Source organism: Salvelinus namaycush, chromosome 11, assembly GCF_016432855.1.
Source record: "Salvelinus namaycush isolate Seneca chromosome 11, SaNama_1.0, whole genome shotgun sequence".
Lineage (NCBI taxonomy): Eukaryota > Metazoa > Chordata > Actinopteri > Salmoniformes > Salmonidae > Salvelinus > Salvelinus namaycush.
In genome coordinates this window covers 30,547,105-30,572,500 of record NC_052317.1, presented here as the reverse complement: position 1 = coordinate 30,572,500, position 25,396 = coordinate 30,547,105, and the positions used below count along the sequence as shown (strand labels likewise).

At 43.7% G+C, this 25,396-nt stretch overlaps 2 protein-coding genes across 3 annotated transcripts; one reads left to right on the top strand and one right to left on the bottom strand.

The window, feature by feature from the left end:
• Positions 1-895: 895 nt before the first annotated feature.
• Positions 896-17,753, bottom strand: si:ch211-188c16.1 (uncharacterized protein LOC562677 homolog). Of its 2 annotated transcripts, XM_039004111.1 has the most exons (18): positions 11,492-11,638; positions 10,125-11,130; positions 9,786-9,986; positions 9,114-9,603; positions 8,818-8,933; positions 8,614-8,639; positions 8,473-8,513; positions 5,585-5,717; positions 5,067-5,226; positions 4,635-4,755; positions 4,380-4,414; positions 4,198-4,261; positions 3,002-3,036; positions 2,690-2,753; positions 2,473-2,571; positions 2,186-2,216; positions 2,001-2,073; positions 896-1,880 (listed from the first exon to the last, which is right to left on the bottom strand). In XM_039004111.1, exons 1-17 carry the CDS (start codon positions 11,498-11,500, stop codon positions 2,044-2,046), a joined length of 2,661 nt encoding a protein of 886 aa, XP_038860039.1. In that variant the 5' UTR covers positions 11,501-11,638; the 3' UTR covers positions 896-1,880; positions 2,001-2,043. The 2 variants fall into 2 exon arrangements, with proteins under 2 accessions (XP_038860039.1, XP_038860040.1); XM_039004112.1 differs by lacking the exon at positions 11,492-11,638 and adding an exon at positions 17,419-17,753 and having other exon boundaries at positions 896-2,216.
• A 1,285-nt stretch (positions 17,754-19,038) lies between these two features.
• c8a (complement component 8, alpha polypeptide) lies at positions 19,039-25,090 on the top strand. The gene is made up of 11 exons (XM_039004110.1): positions 19,039-19,234; positions 20,688-20,802; positions 20,928-21,075; positions 21,301-21,448; positions 21,681-21,870; positions 21,990-22,172; positions 22,447-22,690; positions 22,924-23,061; positions 23,350-23,507; positions 24,389-24,614; positions 24,771-25,090. The coding sequence occupies exons 1-11, from the start codon at positions 19,086-19,088 to the stop codon at positions 24,917-24,919; spliced, it is 1,848 nt and encodes a 615-aa protein (XP_038860038.1). The 5' UTR covers positions 19,039-19,085; the 3' UTR covers positions 24,920-25,090.
• The last annotated feature ends 306 nt before the right edge of the window (positions 25,091-25,396 follow it).

Here is a 25,396-nt window from a genome sequence, read left to right as displayed (position 1 = left end):
GCATAAACTGGTCCATAGAAGAATGTGATGCTGTGGGTCACGGAGTAGGTCTACTTGACTGAGTGGATACATCTCCACGTGTGGAGGTGCTGGCTCCACCATTATCACTAGCAGGCCCACTAGTTTCTCGAAGCTCCACTACAGCTAGCTTCACAGTTGGGTGCACAGTTCGCATATGCCGGTGTAAGTTGTGCGTAGAACCGGCTTTATATGAGATTTTGTTTTGGCAAATTCTACACTGTGCTTTAACATTGTCTAGATTATTAAAATGCAGCCAACTGCTACTGTGCTTCAGACTCATTTTCCAGCTGTTCTTCCTCTCTCTCCTCGGCTGCTAAGTGTGACTGTGAGTGAGTTGGCTCGGCCCTCCCTCACGCATCTTTGGTTGACACTGCATGTCTGATTGACAGGAACAAGTGAGGCTGTTAGTCTGAGCAGACAGAACGAATGTGCGCTTGAGCATTTAGGCCTATATTATTTCCTTTCTTTGTTCTTTGAAATAGTTCATTATATTAATTTAAATATTTTGATTATTCATATCTTAATGGGTTTTTTTTATATATAGATTCGGCTCTTCTGATATGCGAGTCGGCTCTTCGCGAACGACCAGTCACTAACAGCAGGCAACTGACCCAGCCCTGTCAGAAACTCTGGCCAGTGTCTAACCAACCAGGTTTTTTTTCTCTTTATAATCTTCAACTGGCTGACAGCAGCTACCTTACTTGAACTATCATCTTTAAATTCAGTACAGCAATTGTGAGAAGTGAAGTCACTCTGTTGATTTTAATAGTTTTATCGGTCAGTTTTTGCAACAGGGCAGCGTGCCCTCTTCTGAAAAAAGGGTAGCTTGCCCTCTTGCCCTCTTGTGAAAAAAAGTGTTACTCTGTTAGACTAGAAATATGACCATTTATTTGATGCTTTACATGAAGGTGATACATTGGACATCAAAATCAGATATTTTGAACAAACAGATCAAAACAAGTGTGAAGAGCCAAAAAATAATTATACATACACTTGACCAAGGCATTGTACCCAAAACAATGCACCATTTCACCATTGTGTTATGGAAAGTGCAGACTTGAGTACCTACTTCATCGTTTCCCATTCAGTAGTGCCAAAATGATCAATGAACAGAAATAAGTGAATCATTTACTGTGTTCATAGTCAAAGGCAACAAGAAGACAAACAATTGATCTAAACATCCTTGTATAACAGTACACATGCAATGGATAAAGCATTAAGCAACCACACAACTATCAAAACAAATGTGATCAAGAGAGAAATAAAGGCATCAGGTCAAACATACTTCACTAATAATAACTGCACAAAAAGATGGGCTTCCCCCGAGAAAGGAAGCCCATCAAAAGTGACATGGTGGAACATACTGGAAAAAGCCTAAACCCTAGAGGCTACTTGATATTCAGGGACCAGTTTTCAAAAGTTACCTGATCAATTGCTGAAATCCGGATAGGATTAAAAGGCATGGAAATAGAATGGGCATCCCCATTCAAATATAATACAGACAGTTCTATTAATTATATTTCTATGCTTTTAATCCTACCCGATAATTTTTGAAAAATTGGGCCCTGATCTAGTGGCAGATCTGAGATATATATGACTATGGTTTATCGAGCTAGTTTTATACATCTATAATGACTGTGGTTCATCTGGATCTAAAAATGGTAGATCTAGAGTCCATAGATCTAGAACGACAGTGGTTCATCTGGAGTTCATGGTATGTTCTCCAGGCCTAAGGCAGAGTGATATGTGTGGGGTTGGTCAGCTGGCTGCCTGGCCTGCATCAGTAACGGTCAGGTTACTCAGCCAATCATGGGAGAATAAACTGTTGTGCTCTCCTTTAGTTCTCTCGGTCAGTGAAGCTAGAGAGCAGAGAAAGAGTTTGTTAATGCTCTGAGAAGTTAGGACCAGTGCAGTTTTTCCTGGCCATAATGATCTGACCAGGGAAAACCCCTGTGCCATTAGTGTTAGTCTGTACTGACCTGTCACAGGAAATCTGCATATAGAACTGGAGGGGGAAGTAGTTCAAAATCTGCAAAAACCACTTCCTGGTCTCTGCCATAGAAAACAGGTACATACATTTTGGTCCAAGCTAGACTACTACCTCAAGGGCCATTAAGACCAATGAGGATACTGCATGAAATATACACACACTATCTTCACTTACGAGTATGGAGGCTCCACAACACATAGGAAGCCTGTAGATGGACATAAACATAAACATAAAGACCCACAAACATTGGCTGGAGTGAGAGTTTACTTTTCTACCTCACCACAATCAATGACAGTGACATGCGAGGTGATAGCAAACCCAGCCATAGAGAAGTCAGTATCCAGCTACTTACTTGGAGCTTCAGCACTTCAGAAGACAAAGCGAAAGAAAGTTTTAAAATTAGAATAACGGACTAGAAAGATGGCAATGAGGATTTGTAATGCAATTTGTAAATACTGTACTTTGTAGGGGTTGGCACTTGGTCTTCTGCTGTGTCACTGATGCCAGCTTTGTTGTTCTGAAAGAAGATGGCTAACTTCTGAAGAGCCTCATGTCTGGTTCTGAAGACAGAAACCGTTAACTACTAAGTTAGGGCACTTTGTGATACATTGTGGTAGAAAAGGCTGCATAAATAACATTTGAATTTGGCATCACAGTAAAGACAAAGTAGAGCCTTACTGTGTGTGGGGGTCCTCTATGCTGCCATCACTAAGGGTGTGGTGGGCACTAGCATGGCTGCAGACTGCCAGTGAGAGGGGACAGGAGAGAGAGGGATGAAAAGAGGGTGAAGGGGGTAGTAGAAATGGGGGAAGAGGGTCATTTTACGGTGGTCTTTGAAGCCGTGATTGAAATGGTCAGTCATAAGTATATGGGCAGTACAATGAAGACCTGAGACCGCAGGTACACTATCTCTAATCCAGACGTCTGAAACAAAAATCTAATCTATAACTTCAAAGATATGGATATATACACCATATAAATCATACTCACGCATATCAGGCATTGAGACAGTCCGATTGTGAACGCTAAAGAATACATAAGAAAACAGATTAAATATATCAGTCCTTCGCTCAGCTTTTCCTAGAAAAACAAACTTTAAATAATATACACAGTACATTGCAGTCTTCAAAAGTTTTTCATCAATTATCTATACAGAAATTCTGTGGAAATAACATGGTTGAGCTGAATCAAACGTGAACTGTAAAGCAGCGATTTAACTGGTGGAGTTTTTTTTCCCTCCCCAATTTGGTGGTATCCAATTGGTAGTTACAGTCTTGTCCCATCGCTGCAACTCCCGTACGGACTTGGAAGAGGCAAAGGTTGAGAGCCGTGCGTCCTCCGAAACAACCCAGCCAAGCCGCACTGCGTCTTGACCATGCCCGCTTAACCCCGAAGCCAGCCACACCAATGTGTCGGAGGAAACACTGTACACCTGGTGACCGTGTCAGCGTGCATTGCGCCTGGCCCGCCACAGGAGTTGCTAATGTGCGATGGGACAGGAACATCCCTGCTGGCCAAACCCTCCCCTAACACGGACAATGCTGGGCAAATTGTGTGCCGCCCCATGGGTCTTCCAGTCGCGGCCGGCTGCGACAGAGCCTGGATTGGAACCAGGATCTCTAGTGGTAAAGCTAAGACTACGATGCAGTGCCTTAAGACCACTGAGCCACCCGGCAGGCCCCACAGCAGTTTTTTTGTGTGTGAATTTTGGGGGGGGGGATGAATAAAATACTCGTCTGAATTTAAAATGACTAAGACCAGGTAGAAAGTCATTTAAGTCTCTGAGAAAGGTTTTTTCAAATCACAGTATTTTAAATATAAAAGTTATTAGCAGCACTATTTCGTGGATTTGGTTGATTTTGTAGTCAAACAAGTGAGCTTACTAACATTCGTTTACAAGATTATGGGCAAAATGGAATTATTGACAATGGAAAAAAAAGGTAGAAATGTTGTTCTCTGGCCATTTAATTGCTATATTGAATGCCATATTTGTAGTCAATTGTTTTCCAGATTGCATTTTGACAAAAAAAAAAAATATATATATATATACATATACATACATACTTGGGTCCCGAGGCAAAACCAATATAGAACCACTGCTGTTAAGCACTTGACAATTAAAAAAGGGCTTTACAAATAAAAATGGGATAGCTTGACTGCTTCCCAGACAGTGCAGAAAGTCTCACCGGTTCTCCATGTAGGGGGACAGGGTCTCTTCGTCTAATGTCCACTCCTCATCGTCATCTGTGACTGAGAGAGAGCATGATAGGCTGCAAAACCACAATAGCCAATGGGAAGGGCTGCAGGCCCTTATCAATCATGCAGTTTTTACACAGAACTGTCTGTAAGCATGTTGAAGAAGACTTACAGCTGCTGTGTAGCATGGGATGATGGTTAGATGATCTGTAAAATATAATGGAGACAGGATAGGAAGGGCACGGAACCAAAGGGAGTGAGTAAATAAAATATATAAATACCCTGATTATGGCAACATGCTTAAATTCTTTCATTTTGCATTCCATTTTTTTCTTCCTAAGAACACTGAATATTCCTCTGTACAACAAAATATGTTTGGAATTGATGTACAGTACTGAACAATAGACTGTTGCATTCTGTTGTGTACCTGCTCCCAATGCTGATGGTATCTCCCTCTGTGCCTCCTCGGCCAGCAGCCTGAGCCTTCTTCCCTAGCTCCAGCATCTCTTTGATATTCAGCTCCACATTCATTACAGAGATATAGCCATCTGGAAAAGTGAACGATGAAACAGGGAAAAACACTCAGCCACAACAGCAACAGAGCAGTGAGAGCAGTGAACAACTGCAGCCTGATAATAATTTGGGCCACAGTTTAGCCAGAGTTTTTCCTGACCTGTGCCATATTCAAAAAGCATCTACTCTGATGATCTTAAGGGAAAAACTAATCCTAATGTTATATCAGCATTCCCTCATTTGTGTATTCTTTTTTTATTTTTTATTATCAGAACTCCTACTCTGACTCTTTCTGAACCCCCCCGAAGGCCATTAAAGAACAATAATACAACATTGACAAACTCACATTTGTGGTTGGCGTCACGGGCCAGCCATTTTCCTTTGGGGCAGTTGGTGGTTCGGATGATGCTAACCGTGTCACCACTCTTCACTGGCAGGTCATTCTTACGCACTTTACTGGCCACTGTCACCCTGGCATGGTACATCGCCTCCTCCTGGCCAGTCACCTGAACACAGACATTACACAGTAACCACAGCCATAGTTTGGCAAACTTTGTTTGGTGTGGAGTGTTCTGGGAATGTTAATGGGTGCCATATTGGATCCAAAAGTTCAAATTTCACAATTGAGTAGTTGGAATGCAAATTTGAATGCTATTATCCTGGAACATTTTAGGTCAACATGGTGGATAGCTTGTTGAAATATTGTTTGTCAACGTGTTGATCTACGGGTAAATAAAGCTGGACCCTCAAAATACCAAAACAAGATTGACCTATGAGCCTGATACCCATGACACAGCAACTTTTAAACTGATAGCTAGTAAGATAATATCTCATTAAGGCTACATGTGACAAGGTCAGAATTACTTTGAATTTTTTCTTCATTTCATTCTCCTTTTTCTCTCTCTCCTTTTGCTCTTTCTTCTCCTTCTCGAGGCGGTGCTTCTCTCTCTTCTTCTGATCCTTGTCATCGTGGTTCTCAGGGCTCTGTTTTTCCTTACTGAGAACAATATATAATTATTCTATTAACATGAATCTAACTGACAACATGCTATGAAGTGGAACCAAATATTAGAGGTATTGATGAATTTGATGATTCCCTTTAATTGAAGCAACAGTGAGAGATGAGATGACAAACACACCTGTGCACATGATGTACACTCCCCTCCATATGTATTTGGACAGTGAAGCCAACATGTTTAATGTGGCTCTATACTTTTAGATAAAAGTTTCATATATGCGACAGTACAGAATGTCACCTTTTATTTGAGGGTGTTTTCATAGATCTGTTTCACTGTTTAGAAATGAAAGCACTGTGTATCTAGTCCCTCCATTTGAAGCTGTCATAAGTATTTGTACAAATTCACTTATATGGTATTAAAGCAGTCAAAGGTTTAATGTTTGGACCAATATTACATCAAGTTTGTGACTACAAACTCGTTGATGCATTTTCAGTTTGTTTTGGTTGTGTTATATTTTGCCCAATAGTAACTGAATGGCGATGACGAACAATTTTCTTTACAAGTGAGTAGATGGGATGTTTCTAAACACTTCTAAATTATGAAAAATCATGAATAATGTCTGATGCGTGAGAAGGTTACAAAGGCTACAACAAATCATGCTAACCTCTAACCATTACCAATAGTTGAGTATTTTATGGGCGTTATCTTTGTGCCTCCATAACCTTTTCACAACTCATTCATGATCCTCCATAATTGTTTTTATATTTCACCAGGTAGGCTAGTTGAGAACAAGTTCTCATTTACAACTGCGACCTGGCCAAGATAAAGCAAAGCAGTGCGACGGAAACCACAGAGTTACATGGAATAAACAAGCGTACAGTCAACACAATAGAAAAAAGAAAGTCTATATACAGTGTGTGAAAATGGCATGAGGAGGTATGGCAATAAATAGGCCATAGCAGCAAAGTAATTACAATTTAGCAGATTAACACTGGAGTGATAGATGAGCAGATGATGGTGTGTAAGTAGTGATACTGGTGTGCAAAAGAGCAGCAAAGTAAATAAAAACAATATGGGATGAGGTAGGTAGATTGGGTGGGCTATTTACAGATGGACTATGTACAGCTGCAGCGATTAGTTAGCTGCTCAGATAGCTGATGTTTAAAGTTAGTGAGGGAAATGTAAGTCTCCAGCTTCAGCGATTTTTGCAATTCGTTCCAGTCACTGGCAGCAGAGAACTGGAAGGAAAGGCGGCCAAAGGAGGTGTTGGCTTTGGGGATGATCAATGAGATATACCTACTGGAGCGCGTGCTACGGGTGGGTGTTGTTATTGTGACCAGTGAGCTGAGATAAGGCGGAGCTTTACCTAGCATAGACTTGTAGATGACCTGGAGCCAGTGGGTCTGGCGACGGATATGTAGCGAGGGCCAGCCGACTAGAGCATACAGGTCGCAGTGGTGGGTGGTATATGGGGCTTTGGTGACAAAACGGATGGCACTGTGATAGCAAATTAGATGCAGTCTGAGTAGAGTATTGGAAGCTATTTTGTAGATCACATCGCCGAAGTTGAGGATCGGTAGGATAGTCAGTTTTACTAGGGTAAGTTTGGCGGCGTGAGTGAAGGAGGCTTTGTTGCGAAATAGAAAGACGATTCTAGATTTGATTTTGGATTGAGATGTTTGATATGAGTCTGGAAGGAGAGTTTACAGTCTAGCCAGACACCTAGTTATTTATAGTTGTCCACATATTCTAGGACAGAACCGTCCAGAGTAGTGATGCTAGTCGAACGGGCGGGTGCGGGCAGCGAATGGTTGAAAAGCATGCATTTGGTTTTGCTAGCGTTTAAGAGCAGTTGGAGGCCACGGAAGGAGTGTTGTATGGCATTGAAGCTTGTTTGGAGGTTAGTTAACACAGTGTCCAAAGAAGGGCCAGATGTATACAGAATGGTGTCGTCTGCGTAGAGGTGGATCATGGAATCACCCGCAGCAAGAGCGACATCGTTGATATACACAGAGAAGAGTCGGCCAGAGAATTTAACCCTGTGGTACCCCCATAGAGACTGCCAAACTCTATCTGCGAAATCATCGTAGCATCCACATGAATGTAGAAGTGTTCAGAAACATCTATTCTTACTTACACTAAAAGTGACTACAACATAGCACAATACATTATTCACCATTTAGTTCCTATTGGGTAAATCATAATCCAAAACTAACTGCAAATGCATCCAAGAAGGTTGTAGAGTGACAAGCTTGACGTTGTGCTAGTCAGTGTGTTTTAGGAATACTTTAATACACTAGAAATTAATTTGTCTAAATACTGATGACTTCTTCAAATTGGGGGGGGGACTAGATACATAAAATGCTTTCATTTCAAAACATTTAAACATGTGTATGTTTTAAATGCTGGAGTATAGAGCCCCCCCCCCCCCAAAAAAGGTTGCTTCACTGTCCAAATACATATGGAGGGGATGTACACCAGGGGTCGGCAACAGGCCCGCTAGTGATTCAGCAAAAATCAGCCCACTAGCAATTTGGCCCCCAAAGTTAAGTAAAAAAATTGAAAAAATTAAATTAAAATCACCAGGAATTCAGCTAAAATGATTGTGATGGAAATTTGTTCGCAAGTATACCCACAAATAAAAAGAGATGTGTCATTGTGTATCAATGTAACCAAGGTATGAAATTATGTTATTTTCAAATAAAATCTCTTTCTGGGCTTACTTATGGTTAATTTGCCTGTGCAACAACTACAATATTTGAATAATTGGGCCATCTTTTAGAGCCGACATACCATGGATTCCGGGGCCATATGTGCATTCGAGGCTCCTCCTTCTTCAGATACAAACAGAAAACAAAGAATCATTTTTTATACACAACAGCACCAACCATTCAGTTACCGAAATAAACTCTGCAGTAAAATTGTGTCACTTACCACTGGACGGGGGTCCCCATATGGATCTAGAAGAGAATTTGAAAAACATAACATTTGGAACAAATCATAAACACACCCTCTTTGAATTAGAGTAGGCTTTGACAAAAGGTAAATAGCTCATCAAAAAAATGGCTGAATGTTATAAATACTGGTATAATGATATGGGCTCTCAATTAAATAAATGAAACATATGTAGTGTCTTACTCTTTGGTGGGCCTTTACGTTTGTGTGAGTTTTGACTGACAGTGAACATGTTGGTGTTCTCAACAACTTCATACACATTATCACAGGTTTCATAATAGTTCTCCTGTTGACAGACACTAGAAGAGAGGACATTTCAGAGGTTAGGTATAAAGAGGAATAACGGACTTCCCAGAGCTAAACTTAAGTTCACTATACCAAATACTCTGTAGTTTCTATCCCCACACAATCCCTGGTGAGACATTTCAGCAGACTATAGTATTTAGCAAAAATAAGATGATAGTTTTCAAGCAGTTTACCGCAACGTCAGTCCTGAATGAGGAAATTCAACCGAAGCAGAGTCATGGTCAGTGTCCTCTGTAAATGAGGGTTCAACAGGCACCATTTCAGCAGATAGCTCAGAAACATCTTGAGGTTTTTGAACTGAAGCTGGAAACTCCCACGTTTGAGCCAAGAACTCTGAAAGAACTAGATCCTGATGACTGCTGAGGGTCAGGGCTCGATGGTCAAAGCTGGGAATTTCTGGAGGCTCACAAGATGGTAACTCACATTCAGGGGATAGGAAATCTGGAACCCCCAAGTCTAGATCTACTGGATTATCAAGGGTTCCAAATTCTGTAGCTTCTAGTTCTAGAGCTGCGAGGTCGAATGCATTGCCTTCTGCAGTTTCCAGTTCTGAATTCAACTCAAAGTCCGGAAACTCTGGAACAACCAGTTCAGGATTAGCAATGGATGGAGGCTCAGAGTGTGGATCCTCACATGTCTCAGATTCAACCGCTGAAGTCAACTCTGCAAGCAAAACAACAAAATAGACATTTGACTTGAGCTCAATGAACAGCACACATCAAATTATATTTGAAGTAAATTGCATTACATCAATATACATTCTTTAAGTTAAAAGTGAAAAATCTGAGTCAGTGTCACTTACAGTGGAATTGACCACAACTGGTCGAAAATAGAAGATAAAGTACCTCTGTGATGTTCTGTGGTTGGGTGGTAACATCTGAGATCTACCCATGGAGGTCTTGGAGGTTTCATCGGCAAAGGTCCCAGAGACCCCCGGTCAGGTAGAAGTTTCCTGGCTGGACGAGGAGGGGGAAGTCCATCAGATTTTACAAGCAGAAGCTCTGCTCTATCCCGGCCAAACTGTTTCTCTGATGCAGTCTCTAGTCCTAAGAAAATGAAGAGAGCAATTGTATCTCAACTACGCAATCATACGTCATTAACTCTAACACTATTGTAGCAGAACATGAGAATGACCAAACAAAATGACCACGTCGCAAAATTGTTCTGAATCTGAGATTACTTACTGCGGGAAGAGCCATTCATCTTGAAGAATGGCAGAGCTGAAACACCAGGGAGGTGCGGGAGACAGACAGGCAAAGGGGCTGGAAGGTCATGTTCTGGGGCATGACTCTCATAATCTGTAGAGGGCAGATGAACTCCCTTGTCCATGGTAGAGTTATGGTCTGAGAGATGGACCCCATTGGAACGCAGGCTCTTGGGTCTGGCGTACACCAACAGGTGCTTAGGTGAGAACCGTTTCTTGCCTTTCTCCAACATACTGAAGAACTGGGTCGCACTAACCATAGAGGATGAGTCTTCACCTGGGCCTTCTAACGGAGTGGTGATGGTGATGTCTGGGCTGGAGGTTGGGCACTCTGTGCTAGAATGTTCCATCTGGAGTGGCAGCCTATCTTCAGCCTTATTCCTGTCCATCACAAGCCCCTCTACTGGAGTGCCTGAACGTCTGTTGGTGGTCAAACCAGCATACGCAGGCTCTTCTGCAGGTTCGCCACCAACCTTGGAGACTTTGGTTGACTTGAAGGGGTGGTGGAGCAGCAAACCCTTTTTCTTGCATTTTGTTGGAGGCGGGACCTCTTTATGAGGTGGCAAATCAGTTTTCTGTTCCTTCAAAGGCAGGCCAGGCAGTACGAGAGGCAAGTGGCGGTCTTTGAAGGACTTCTTGGCTGTCGCTGTGCAGTCCCTTCCACCATTGTGGAGACTGTTCTGGTGTGGTGGTGTTGGTGGTTTTGGTGGGATGGCCTGTAGTACAAGTGCAGGGAAGGAGACGGGCCATTTGCCCCCAGACACCCTGGTCCCATCCCTGAAGATGACCCTGGGGATGACAGGTTTGTTCTCCACAGCCGAGTGGATGCAGCTCATCAGGGTGCTGCATTGCTCCCCAGGAACAGTGGATGGGAGCCGTCTGGGCTTCTCAGCAATGGCAGGTCGGTGTTGGTCCCTGGCTTGAGCCTGGGCTCTGGCTTCCTCCTGAAACTTGGCCCTCAGAGCTTTGACATTGATTGGTCCCTCCTAGGATCAATGAGATCATTATAGTGATTAGTTAACAATGCTTAAACAGGCTACAATTGTTTGAAAGTAATAATTGTTTCTACCTCAGCATATAACATTGTGTGCATTCAACTAATTATATGGATAACACAAGGATAATTATTACAAGGCACCAGTTGTTCATGAATGGTACAGCAGATAACATGTACAACTCAGTTGTTTCATAGTATACTAACATACTGTTTGCTGTGCAGACAGAAAACCAACTACAATCCGTTTCGGATAAATCGTGTTGACCTTGCAAAGAGCAAAGATAACAACATCCAACAGATATGCAAACAGATCAATAGGGGCAGCAATAGATCATCTCGAATTTCATTACCTGTTCCATTGTTCCTCGTTACTTTCATCAACTGACAATCAAATGTAGTTATTTTACGCAATTGGACACGTTTCAGTTCACTGTCTCATTATGTCAACGTAGCCGCCAAAATAGAACGCATTTTCTGATAAACTGATTTCTGAACTCTCTGAAGTTGCAAACAAATAGAGAGATACCGCAATAAACCTGCGCAGAGGTGCGCATGACCTAATTAAATGATGTCACGTGTGCACGCGAAGAAAGTGTAATTTTCTTGAAACGTAGATTTTTATCAGATTTTAGTGTTCTATAAGGACCTGTGTTTTAATTAGTCGCAATGATATCTAGTGTATTGATTGTAAGCCAAAGATTGTAAGTATGGGAACTGCATACGAAGTATGGGAACTGCATACTTGGAGTGTGTCAGAAAGTGTGCGTTGCAAAATAAGTGGGTAGATCAACAGCGGGTTGACTCGTAACCCGCAGTCCCAGGGGGAGGTTGGGTTTATGGTTATGAAATATTGTCTGGATAAAGTTCGGGTTGAATAAAGATAAACAATACCTCCATAAATGTATCATTCTTGTGCAATTTATGTCTATATTCGTTTTTTATTTCATTATTTTAGGCTATGTGGCATTAGGGCCTAACTATACGGTGCCAAATAGCCAACACGTTTATCGCCAAATGCTTTTGGGAACGGGCAGAACAAGTTAACTTCTATGTAGGCAAAAAGTAAAATGTTGGGAGTTTAATTCAATAAGAGAAAAGCTGCGAAATGGAGAGTTGAAAATAAAGAGAAGGGAGAGCCAGAAAGTAATGTTTGGGAAATATTAGGTGTAGTGGTAAAAGGATGATAGCAATGCAGGTTATGTTATAGCCTACGTGATGATTGTGAGGCGCTATACAATTTCGAGTCACCAAATAGACCTATGCCTCGTCAAAGGAACTGTAGGATAATTTTCGGATGGGTTAAATAGAAACTGAGATCTGGACACTAGGTCTATAACCTCTCACATAGCCTTAATATTAACTCCTGCAGAAATAAACATTTCTTGCAGCAGGCTAAAATGATACACCAAATGTTTTACTTGGGAACAGGAGTGGAGAAATATGATTTATTTCTTTCAGCAACTTGAGACAATGCAAATGCACACGTCTGTCTGTAGAGGTGCTATCTTTATCTGAGTAATAAAAGCTGATAGTAGCCTATTTCAACCGCCGAGTTATTTCAACCACATAAAATATGCATGCATCCAAGCTGAACTGAGATCTTATCAAAAACATGATTTTGGGTCGTTTTCACAGGTTTGTATTTTCTTAAAACCGGTAAAACTGATATCATTTGGACATTTTGCACAGAAAATCTTTCTGTTTGTTTGTTTTGTTATTGCATTTTCTCCATGGCCCCTAAACGTCTTTGCACCGCGAAAGAAGCAGAGATGACAGCGACCACTTTATTTACAAGATCGAAGCATTCATTTATATCGATGTATGACATTATTCTGGTTAGCAATGGCTTATTTAGTATTTTAGTGCAACATATTGTCACACCCTGTTCTGTTTCACCTGTGCTTGTCTCCACCCCCATCCAGGTGTCACCCATCTTCCCCATTATCCTCTGTGTATTTATACCTGTGTTTTCTGTCTGTGCCAGTTTGTCTTGTTTGCCAAGTCAACCAGCATTTTTCTCCTAGCTCCTGGTTTTCCCCAGTCTCTGTTTTTCTCGTCCCCCTGGGTCTGACCTTTGCCTGTCCTGACTCTGTGCCCGCCCGCCTGACCATTCTGCCTGCCCCTGACCCCGAGCCTGCCTGCCGCCCTGTACCGTTTTGGACTCTGACCTGGTTATGAACTCTTGCCTGTCCTGACTCTGAGCCTGCCTGCCTGCCTGACCATTCTGCCTGCCCCTGACCTCGAACCTGCCTGTCGCCCTGTATCGTTTTGGACTTTGACCTGGTTATGAACTCTTGCCTGTCCCGACCTGCCTTTTGCCTACCCCTTGGATTATAATAAATATCAGAACTCAAACCATCTGCCTCCCGTGTCTGCATCTGGGTCTCGCTTTGTGTCGTTATAGTACGAACTGGCCATGACTGGCCCAGCAGACTTGGACCAGCTCCATCACGCTGTCTCCCTGCAGGGAGCTACCATTGAGAAACAGGAGGAGCTACTTTAGAACCTGATGGAGGGGTTCCGATCTCTGGCGGAACGCCACAACCAGGGGTTCTAGGCATTAACGGAGCAATTCCGTGAATTAGCTCGCAGACAGCATGCCACATCTGAGACCTCCCAGCCACTAAGTAACTTCCCTACTAGTGGTGGGTTTGTTCAGCCTACCCCGGCTCTCCGAGAACCCCGCTTACCTCCTCCGGAGCGATATGCTGGCAATCCTGGAACCTGCCTGGCGTTTCTTTCCCAGTGCTCCCTCATTTTTGAGCTTCAGCCATATTCATTCCCTTTGGATTGATCGAAGATAGCATATCTAATTATGCTAATGGTTGGAAGGGCGCACTCCTGGGGTTTGGGAGCAACAATCCACTGTTTGCCATAACTTGGAAGATTTCATGGGGGAGGTGAGGAAGGTATTCAATTCTCCGGTGCTCGGGAGCGAGGCGGCCCAAAAACTACTGAAGGTACACCAGAGCTCCCGTAGTGTGACAGACTACACAGTATATTTTCGCTCATTGGCAGCTGAGAGTGCCTGGAATCCGGAGGCTCTGTTCGATACCTTCCTTCACGGACTGCCCGAGGAAATAAAGGACAAGCTCGCAGCTCGGGAGTTACCATTGGACCTCGATTCCCTCATCGCCCTCACGATTAGGATTGATGGATGTCTACGAGAATGCAAGCGTGAAAGGAGGTCAGGTCTCGAACGTTCGTCCATCCGCTTCTGCTTGCTCACCTCCGAAGGAATCCAGAAATCCCCGAAGTGTGCATTTCCGAGAAGCGCCAAAGCCACCCGAGTTCCCTCGAGAATCATCGGTGACGGATGAGTGCCATCTGTTTTGTCACCAAAGCCCCATATACTACCCACCACTGCGACCTGTACGCTCTTGTTGGCTGGCCCTCACTTCATACTCGTCGCCAAACCCAATGGCTCCAGGTCATCTACAAGACCCTGCTAGGTAAAGTCCCCCTTATCTCAGCTCGCTGGTCACCATAGCAGCACCCACCTGTAGCACGTGCTCCAGCAGGTATATTTCTCTGGTCACCCCCAAAGCCAATTCCTTCTTTGGCCGCCTCTCCTTCCAGTTCTCTGCTGCCAATGACTGGAACGAACTACAAAAATCTCTGAAACTGGAAACACTTATCTCCCTCACTAGCTTTAAGCACCAGCTGTCAGAGCAGCTCACAGATTACTGCACCTGTACATAACCCATCTATAATTTAGCCCAAACAACTACCTCTTCTCCTACTGTATTTATTTATTTTGCTCCTTTGCACCCTCTATTTCTACTTTACACATTCTTCCACTGCAAATCTACCATTCCAGTGTTTTACTTGCTATATTGTATTTACTTCGCCACCATGGCCTTTTTTTTTGCCTTTACCTCCCTTATCTCACCTCATTTGCTCACATTGTATATAGACTTATTTTTCTACTGTATTATTGACTGTATGTTTGTTTTACTCCATGTGTAACTCTGTGTTGTATGTGTCGAACTGCTTTGCTTTATCTTGGCCAGGTCGCAATTGTAAATGAGAACTTGTTCTCAACCTACCTGGTTAAATAAAGGTGAAATAAAATACATTAAAATGAGTCGGTTACTCCTGAGCCTATGCAACTGGGCAGAGCTAAATTGTCACCTAGGGAATGTTCCCGTAGTGTGAGCTCCAACTGTTGTCTGTACTGTGTGGCTGCGGGACATTATATAGCCACCTGCCCTGTTAAGATACCTATTTCTTTAGTAGGTACAAGTACAAGAATTCTCTAATTCCCGTCATCCGCACTCCTTTTTTGTGTGATACTCCTGTGGGGAGACCAGTCTAAGTCACTCTGGGGCAGATGAGAGCTTTATGGATGCTACCCTAGTTTCTGAATTAGGTATCCCCACTCAACTCCTCTCTGTTCCCATTGACTCTAGAGCACTGGACGGCTACTCCACTGGAAGAGTTACCCACAGCACTGTTCCCGTTAATCTGCGGGTTTCACAGTGAGTCAATAAAGCTTCTCCTCATTTATTTATGTATTATTATTTTACCCCCCCCCCCATGTTCTTGTTTTGGGATTTTCCTGGTTCCAAAAACACAAACCCGGTATTGATTGGACCACGAGTTTAAGCCTGGGTTTTGGTCCATTTTTTCATTCCCATTGCCTTAAAGCGACGCAGCCTTCCCCAAGGCGTCCTCATCAGGGCTTAAGTAAAGTCTCGTATTTCTCTGCCATTCCCGCAGAGTACCATCACCTCCTGGAGATCTTCAGCAAGACACGGCTACTTCTCTTCCCCCGCATCGTCCCTACGATTGTGCCATTAACCTTCTTCCAGGCACCAAACTGCCGTGTGGTCGGCTATATTCCCTATCCGGCCCGGAGACCAAGGCCATGGAGGAGTATATTGAGGACTCTCTGGCTGCTGGAGGCATCCGTCCTTCTGCATCTCCTGCCAGCGCAGGGTTTTTCTTTGTGGAAAAGGACAAGACCCTGCGTCCGTGCATTGACTACCTGGGTCTTAATGACATAACTATCAAGAATCGTTACCCCCTACCATTCCTCTCCTCGGTTTTCGAACCTCTCCAGGGGGCTACCATCTTTTCCAAGCTGGACCTTCGGGAATGCCTACCACCTGGTTCGGATACGCGAAGGAGATGAGTGGAAGGCAGCTTTAAACACTGCCAGTAGACATGATGAGTACCTGGTCATGCCATTTGGTCTCACCAGGTGTCTTCCAGGCCCTGGTAAACGATGTGCTCCGGGACATGTTAAATTGTTTTGTGTTCGTCTACCTCGACGATGTCCTGTTTTTCCCATTCTGCCCAAGAACACATCCTCCATGTTCGACAAGTCCTTCAGCGCCTCCTGGAGAACCAGTTATTTGTGAAAGCGGAGAAGTGCGAGTTCCACCGTTCTACAATCTCCTTTCTGGGATATGTCATCGCTGAAGGAAATGTCCAGATGGACCATGAAAAGGTGAAAGCAGTAGTGGATTGGCTCCAACCTACATCCAGGGTGCAGCTGCAACTTTTCCTGGGGTTTGTCAATTTCTACCGCCGTTTCATTCAAGGCTACAGCACCCTGACGGCCCCCTTCTCTGCACTCACCTCTCCCAAGGTGCCGTTCACATGGTCCCCAGCTGTTGACAGAGCCTTTGTGGACCTGAAGCATTGGTTCACTACAGCCCCAATCCTCGTCCATCCGGACCCATCCCGTTAGTTTGTGGTTGAGGTCGATGCTTCTGATGTTGGAGTGGGGCCTATCCTGTCCCAGCGGTCTGCCCAGGACCAAAAGCTCCATCCCTGTGCCTTCCTGTCCTTTCGTCTCAATTCTGCAGAAAGAAGCTACAATGTAGGTAACCGAGAACTCCTGGCGGTCAAGATGGCACTGGAGGAGTGGAGGCACTGGCTGGAAGGAGCAGAACATCCATTTTTGGTTTGGACCGACAATAAGAATTTGGAACATCTCCGCACAGCCAAGCGCCTTAACTCCAGGCAGGCCCGGTGGGCTCTGTTATTCACCAGATTCAACGTCACCATTTCCTACCGCCCAGGGTCCAAGAATGTGAAATCTGATGCCCTTTCTCGCCTATACAGTTCTGCTGCCACACCCTCTGACCCTGAGACCATCCTCCCTACCTCCTGCCTTGTGGCTTCAGTGGGCTGGGGGTATTGAGTCCCTGGTCCGCAAGGCACAACGTTCCCAGCCTGACCCTGGAGGGGGCCCGGCTAACCGGTTGTTCGTCCCTAATTCAGTCCAGTCCCAGGTACTGGAATGGGCTCATTCCTCCAGGCTTACCTGTCATCCGGGTTCCCGTCGAACCCTGGCCTTCCTCTGACCACATTTCTGGTGGCCCATGGTTCCTGACGCCTCTGCCTTTGTCGCCGCATGCACTGTTTGTGCTCAGAATAAGACTCTGCAGCAAGCTCCATCTGGCCTTCTTCAGCCACTACCTGTCCCTCAACGTCCCTGGTCCAATATTTCCCTGGACTTTGTCACTGGGCTCCCTCCGTCTGATGGCGACACTGTCATTCTGACGGTAGTGGATTGGTTTTCCAAGGCTGCCCATTTCATTCCTCTCCCCAAACTACCCTCTGCCAAAGAGACGGCCCAGCTCATGGTGCAGCATGTCTTCCGGATCCATGGACGTCCGGGGTCCTCAGTTCTCGTCTCGGTTCTGGAAGGCGTTCTGCACCCTTATTAGGTCGTCGGCCAGCCTGTCCTCCGGATTCCATCCCCAATCCAACGGCCAGTCGGAGCGAGCGAACCAAGCCCTGGAAACAAGTTTAATATGCCTCGTCTCGACCAACCCCCACTACCTGGAGCCGACAACTGGTCTGTGTGGAGTACGCCTGGACACTCTTCCCTGTTCGACCATGTGACTCTCCCCTTTCGGGTGCTCCATGTGGTATCAGCCTGGGCCCATGTGGTATCAACATACCCTGGGCCCAGATGTTCGTCCGCCGCTGTCGGCGTACCTGGAGAAGAGCCATGCAAAATAGTCTTGTGTGGCAACAAATCTGCACAATTAGCTGATCTGCGTTCCATACACCCACTGTTGAGCCTCCCACTTCAGACACGCCCACTTCAGACACGCTTTATGTAGGCAGTTATCCATGACTCAAACGTTGCCTGTTATATTGACAAAATAGTCGAGTGACCGCTCTAACAATGGAATACATGTCCTCAAAGATTTTCACCATCATTGTCAAGCCCTAGTTATTGTTGCTTTGACAAAGTCATTTCTGAAGATCATTATTTATTTCATGTGATTAGTGATTCATTTACTTTCGTCCCTCCTTTTAAGGTCAACCCTATTACGTGAACTGAACTCTTGTTTTAATATGGTGAAACTGTTCTTTAAATGTTGTTTTCAGTGACAGCGTGTACAGCATAATATCACATCAACCCTGTTACCCATAAATAGATAGTCTACAAATGTTTTAACAAATCAATTTCCCCTCCACGTTGCACACAACACGCTTACATTCCCCCAAACACGTTTTTTTGTATAAAGTAAACATGTGCTCTTTATGACAGAACATTAAAATGAGGTGAAAGTTGTTTTGTTTGACCAAGTTACACTACTCAAAATATGCTCTATTCATGGAACGACCTGTGTGTGTGTGTGTGTGTGTGTGTGTGTGTGTGTGTGTGTGTGTGTGTGTGTGTGTGTGTGTGTGTGTGTGTGTGTGTGTGTGTGTGTGTGTGTGTGTGTGTGTGTGTGTGTGTGTGTGTGTGTGTGTGTGTGTGTTTTGTACTGCGAATTTTGGAAGTGAGTGTGCCAGGATGGGTTGTGCTTGTGTAGGCCTATGTGTGTGATATTACGAAAAATATATTTCCCAACTGTTAGAGCATGTGTTTACCCTTGATCAATCATTTACTGTGGACTGGAGAGTCTGTCTTATGACATGAGTGCACTTTCCCCAGGATGACAACTATCAGTCATCTAAACAAAGCTTAACATGAGCTCATTTTCATCAAGGAGCTCTTTTATTTCTAATATGGATAGACTGATATGTGCATTATTGGGCTCCTACATTCTGCTGCTGGTTTTAAACAAATCTCTCACTGTAGAGGCAACGGAGTACTCATGGAATATGGCTGAAACCAGGTAGATTTCTGTAGTTTTTACTAGAAATACTACTACTTTTATTTACTACTACTGGGTGATTCCAGCAGGAGCAGAAACTATTACTGGTATCTCAGATTGTTCTGGCAATTCTCACACTGAAACTTCATTGGGAGGTAGAATGACTGAAATACTTTTTACATTTGTATCACAAACCATTTTTGAGAAAATCATGATGATCATTTAGAGACAGAATACAGACAGCAGAGTTTACACGATGTTTACATACATTATGTACAACTAGGTAGAATGAGCATAGAGCTATAAGAGAATGGGTACTGTATACAGCTGATGTGCATTATCAGTATGAATATATTTAAATGCCATATAGTGCAGGTATTTGTGTACATTTCAGAGATGGCTTGATGCGGTGGGCAGCACAGAGTGCATGCATTTTACAGACACGCTTATCCAGAGCAACTAGGGTAAAGAGCCTTGCTCATGGGCACATCGTTAGACTAGTCGGCGATTTGAACCAGCGACCTTTCGGTTACTGGCACAATGATCTTAACCACTAGGCATGCCTCCTGTCAGACCATATAATATGCTAACCGTACATGATACAGACAACATCTTGGTGTCATTATACTCCGAGTGTGCTCTAACATATGTCTAGATGTATAGATTCTGAAATATACATTTTCACATGAATCTATTCAACATTAAAACTATTTAAAATTAATATTTCAAAATGACCCTTTTTGATGAAGCTCTTCTTTATACATATTGTTTGAAACAATACACTCTTCAAACCCATCACATTTCCAGAGTGGCTCTGGTACTTTTAATGATATGACCCATTTTATATATATAAATTGACATTATACTGTAGGTCATTAACCAATCACAGCCCTCCTTCAGGATTGCATATTCAGCAAATCACCAGCAGAGGGTGTTCCCTTAGAAACCATTTACCATTTACAGTATTGCTGGTGTTCATAAAATTGATCAGAATTTCAGAATTAGCAGAGCCCACTTTGGAAATGTGATCTACTTGTACTTAAAATGAACAAAATCCAAAATGATAGTTTTGAGATATTTATATAAATATTTTTTTATGTAGAATAAATTTGTGTGAAAATGTGTATTTCAGAATCTAGACATACTCCATATGTCAGAGCACACTATCAGGGGTATAATGACACCCAGATGTCTGTATCGTATATGGTTCACAGATCATGTATAGGCATGTATAGGTCTAAAAAGAGCCAATAATGGCAACTTCCACCATGATTAAAAAAAAAAAAAGTTTTGTGATGTAAATCGAAAAAGCATATCACACATACTTCCTCCCAATTACATTTCTATGTGAGAATTGCCAGAAACTCTAAGATAACAAAAATATTTTCTTCTCCCGCTGTTGTGGAATCGCTCTACTTCAATGTAAAATGTCTGTGAAGCTTGAAACTGTAATGGTATTTGTATTGGACTGAAGAGCAGGGCAATCTGCTATGAGGAGGGTCAGGAGTGTAAACAAACCAGCTCCTATCAACTGTAAGATGAAAATGTGGTCGTCATGGACCCCTTGTGACTCCTGCACAGACAAGAAGGTAAAGGGTTGCTTCATGTTCAAGGCTTGGGACTAAATGATAAACTATAGTTTCTATGACACACAATGATCTGCTGTTCCACAAAAACAATTCTCATTTTTGTGTTCTTTATTTATATTGCCCAGTTTCGTTTCCGTTACATGGAGAAAGCGTCCCAGTTTGGTGGGAGACAATGTTTGGACAGTCAGTGGGAAGAGCTGGCATGCCCCACAGCACAGGCAGTGTGTTGGGAACCAGACATCTGTGGAGAAAGATTCACCTGCAATGCCACAGGTAAGTACACAATATACATCACCTCAAGCCAAGCGTACAATGTGTTGAGTCTTCTTTTGTCTCCAAATGTTTCATGTGGTTTTCATGTGGGTTTGTGTGTGTGTGCATACGTGCTTGTAATGAGCGTGTGTGTGTGTGTGTGTGCGTGCGTGCGTGCGTGCGTGCGTGCGTGCGTGCGTGCGTGCGTGCGTGCGTGCGTGCGTGCGTGCGTCCATCTGTACTTAGGTCGTTGTGTGAGTCAGGCGCTTCGCTGTAACGGTGAGGTCGACTGTGACGACGAGTCTGATGAGAAGGACTGTGAGCAGGTGGACTACAGACAGGACAAGTGTTCCACACTGCTACCCATCCCTGGAGCTGGCCGCGGCACTCAGGGGTAAGCAGGGGTCAGAGGGCAGGGGTAATCAACAGTCATAATAAGTGGGAACATCAGTATGCATCTGACACACAAAATACATGTTGCTGTTTGTGCTGCACACACACACACACACACACACACACACACACACACACACACACACACACACACACACACACACACACACACACACACACACACACACACCTCATTTGAAACAACAACAAAGTATTGCTCTTTATGTTCCTAGCTTTAACATACTGACAGGAGAATTTGTGGACCACGTTCTTGACCCACAATACTATGGAGGACAGTGTGAATATGTTTACAATGGAGAATGGAGAAAACTCATATATGATGCCTTCTGTGAGAATTTACATTATAACGAAGATGAGAAAAACTATCGTAAACCCTACAACTTCCATACATACCGCTTCATGGTACGGTACTGTACTGTATGCATCGTCATGTCACAAAATGTAAACTTTTTACAATCCTCAACTTATCAATGATATTTGAAAAAAGTAATATGTGTTTTGTTATTTTTGCGTTATTCTAGGCCCAGGCTACTTCTGAAGCCTCCTCAGAGTTTTATGAAGATATGGCCACATTGCTGAAAGCCAGAAAGACGGAAAATTCTTTTAATCTGGGTGTTACTGTTGGGATTCAGTACGTGGAGTTTGGAGTATCAGGGAATGTGGAGACTGAGTTTCTAAAAAATCTAACAAAATACACCAATCAGGTAAGAGAATATGTCTTAAATAATACCAACCGAAAAACAGCCTCTTTATACCCAGGGAACACAACTGTAGTAGGTTCCTGGCTGCGTTTTATTCCAGGAAGCTACTGCCTACAACCTTGTTTTCTCAGATCCACGAAGGGTAGTGAACGAGAACAGATGGGACGTAACATCCATCCTGAAATGAAAACCCTGAGTCCTATATTTCTAATTTGAGCATGTATGAAGCTGAAAAGCTCTATACAAATACAGTTCTGTGTTCTCCTTTGTCCCTCAGGAGCTTGGCTTCATCAGGATGCAGTCTAAAGTTCAGACAGCCCAGTTTAAGATGAGGAGCGAGGGGCTGATGCTTCATGAAGACATGTACCTGTCCCTTATGGAGCTTCCTGAGGAGAAGTATGACTTTGGCCTGTACTCCCGCTTCCTCAACACTTACGGAACGCACTACGTCACCCAGGGCATCATGGGAGGGATCCTGGAGTATGTGGCGGTCGTCAACAAAACCGCCATGGAAACATCTAGTATGGTGTCTTTTTTTATTTCTGTGATGCTGTCGTTGAATGAGTGAGCGATGTTTCAGATTGGGTCAGTGGTGGAAAAGGTGTGAAGGATTTTTAGACCTTTCTATATTTTGGAAGGAACCATATAATATTATCATGTGAGTTATTATAGTCAATGGTATATTTGAAGAGTCCATTTCTGTGTGAATTTAATGATTATTCCAAAACTTGTTTTTGCTCTTGACTTTTAACAGAGATTGATGCGGGACAACTTAAAGGGTGTTTGGGTGGATCCATTGGCATAAGCAGTCCTCTAGGCAAGACGAAGCAGGTAGAAGTTGGAGGCAAACTTGAACTCAAAGGTTGCAAAAGCACTGGCTCTTATGAAAAAGGTGTGTGATCGTCCCAACCGACCTTATCTAGCAAAGGTCACCTTGGTTAACATTTCCTACTTTTTCTAACAACACCAGATTTCTCTTTTCAAATGTATATTGTTGTTCAACTTTCTGACTTTCTGGTAGTAACATTCATTTAGAGCAATTGTGGGTAACAGGGATAGGGTCTATTCCATTTCAAATGAGTTCATTCAGTAAGTATACTGGAATTGCAGTTTACTTCCTGAGTTTACTGAATTGAGATGGACCCAGGTGGGTAATTGATGATTTCCCTCTGTAACCCAGAGACGGATGGCAGCTCCAGTTTGATCAAGGACATTGTGACGCTGGTGAAGGGGGGCAGTACAGGAAGTAGTGGGGGTCTGCTGGCCATCAAGGACCCTGACACATACAGGAAGTGGGGCCTTTCTCTCAAGTACAACCCAACGCTCATCGAGTATGAGGTATAATAGCATTTACTTACAGATATACCTAAACACACTGTATATAGCCAATGATGTATATAAACCCTGGATTGCTGACGCGATGTATTGGCCATTGAGAGGCTTTGAAGCCACCGGTCAGCCATATTGGCACTCCCCAGTAGGAGCAGTCCTCCATAGGAATGAATGGAATTCTACAGTATTTCAATTAAATCTTTCAAGGACAAAATTACATGTTTTTAAGTGTTTTTGTGGTTGTAGTGGGGATGTAACGGATGTGAAATGGCTAGCTAGTTAGCGGTGATGCGCGCTAATAGCCTTTCAATCGGTGACGTCACTTGCTCTGAGACCTTGAAGTAGTGGTTCCCCTTGCTCTGCAAGGGCCGTGGCTTTTGTGGAGCGATGGGTAACGATGCTTCGTGGGTGACTGTTGTTGATATGTGCAGAGGGTCCCTGGTTCGCGCCTGGGTCAGGGCGAGGGGACGGACTAAAGTTAAACTGTTACAGGGACAGTAACATTAGAACTTTCAAAAAATGTTACTTTAAGAAATGTTTGTGTATATACTGTATGTTTAGCTCACATAACATAATTTAAAAGTCTGTAATAAAATAAACATGACAAAAACAAATGTAGACATTCATAAATGCATTTCTATAGCTTCAGGAATATTTTTTACAATGGTGGGGGAGTGCCAGTCAACCAGTGTATATATACATTGTGTATTCAGCACACAGATGGTGCTGGACATTACATCTGTGCATGCTACTTGAAACATGGTACTTTTACATGTGTTTACTTTATATACAGTGCATTCAAACATAGTACATTCAATATGCACAAACACATCAAGTAACTCATCAAGCATGGTCTCCTCTTCCCTCCTCTCCCCCCCTCTCCCCAGACCCTGCCCATATATGAGCTGGTGCGTCTGAGCACAGTTGGGGACCACGTGGGGGCGCGGCCGGCCCACCTGAGGAGGGCGTGGGAGGAGTACCTGCTCCAGTTCAACTCCTGTCGCTGTGCCCCCTGCAGGCATGACGGCATCCCTGTCCTCTCCCAGACCTCCTGCTACTGCATCTGCAAGCAGGGCTTCAGAGGGGAAGCCTGCGAGGACACCCTCAGGAAAGGTGGGCGTGACAGTGCTATTAAATGCAGTTACTTATATCTGCCATCAGATGACAGCAAGTGCCACACCTTACTACAGTAACTATGCTCTTGAGTTAGTAGGTGTAGAGAATTAGATGAGTGGGTGACACAGAGCCTGGCATTCTGTCGTCTGATAGGTTCCACGACGGACGGGGCCTGGAGTTGCTGGGGGGCGTGGTCTTCCTGTCAGTCAGGAAGTAAGACCCGCCGACGGTCATGTGACAACCCCCAGCCAGATGGGGGCGCCACCTGCCTTGGCTCCTCCTCCCAGAACCAACGCTGTTGATGTCACCAGCCAGACGGGTCACAGCACGGCAGGGGGCACAGATTTCAAAACTACACCAGGAAGTAGGAGTGAATACCAATGATGTTCATTATGTTACCAACTCTGTCTTTTTATCTGGCCAGAAAGATGAGGGTTAAAAGGTTTGTTCAGAAATAAAAACAGTTAAAGATATTCTCGATTATCAAATCATTTTGTTTTATTTGTCACATGTGCCGAATATGTTTTATCTCCTCAGTTTTATCTCCTCAGTTATCTCACTGTCACTATAAAAAACATACTGTAACACAGGCACAACACTTCCAATTCCTTTACTAGGCAAGTCAGTTATGAACAAATTCTTATTTACAATGATGGCTTAGGAACAGTGGGTTAACTGTATTGTTCAGAGGCAGAACAACATATTTATACCTTGTCAGCTCGGGGATTCGATCTAGCAACCTTTCGGTTACTAGCCCAACGCTCTAACCACTAGGCTAC

Coding starts and splice junctions, on each gene's coding strand:
- c8a (XM_039004110.1), top strand. CDS start 19,086: ATGAGCTCATTTTCATCAAGGAGCTCTTTTATTTCTAATATGGATAGA. Junction 22,691..22,923: donor AACCGCCATGGAAACATCTA/GTATGGTGTCTT, acceptor GACTTTTAACAG/AGATTGATGCGGGACAACTT. Junction 23,062..23,349: donor CACTGGCTCTTATGAAAAAG/GTGTGTGATCGT, acceptor TCTGTAACCCAG/AGACGGATGGCAGCTCCAGT.
- si:ch211-188c16.1 (XM_039004111.1), bottom strand. Junction 3,037..4,197: donor TCCCCCTACATGGAGAACCG/GTGAGACTTTCT, acceptor TGTATTCTTTAG/CGTTCACAATCGGACTGTCT. Junction 2,074..2,185: donor GTTGTGGAGCCTCCATACTC/GTAAGTGAAGAT, acceptor TTTCTATGGCAG/AGACCAGGAAGTGGTTTTTG.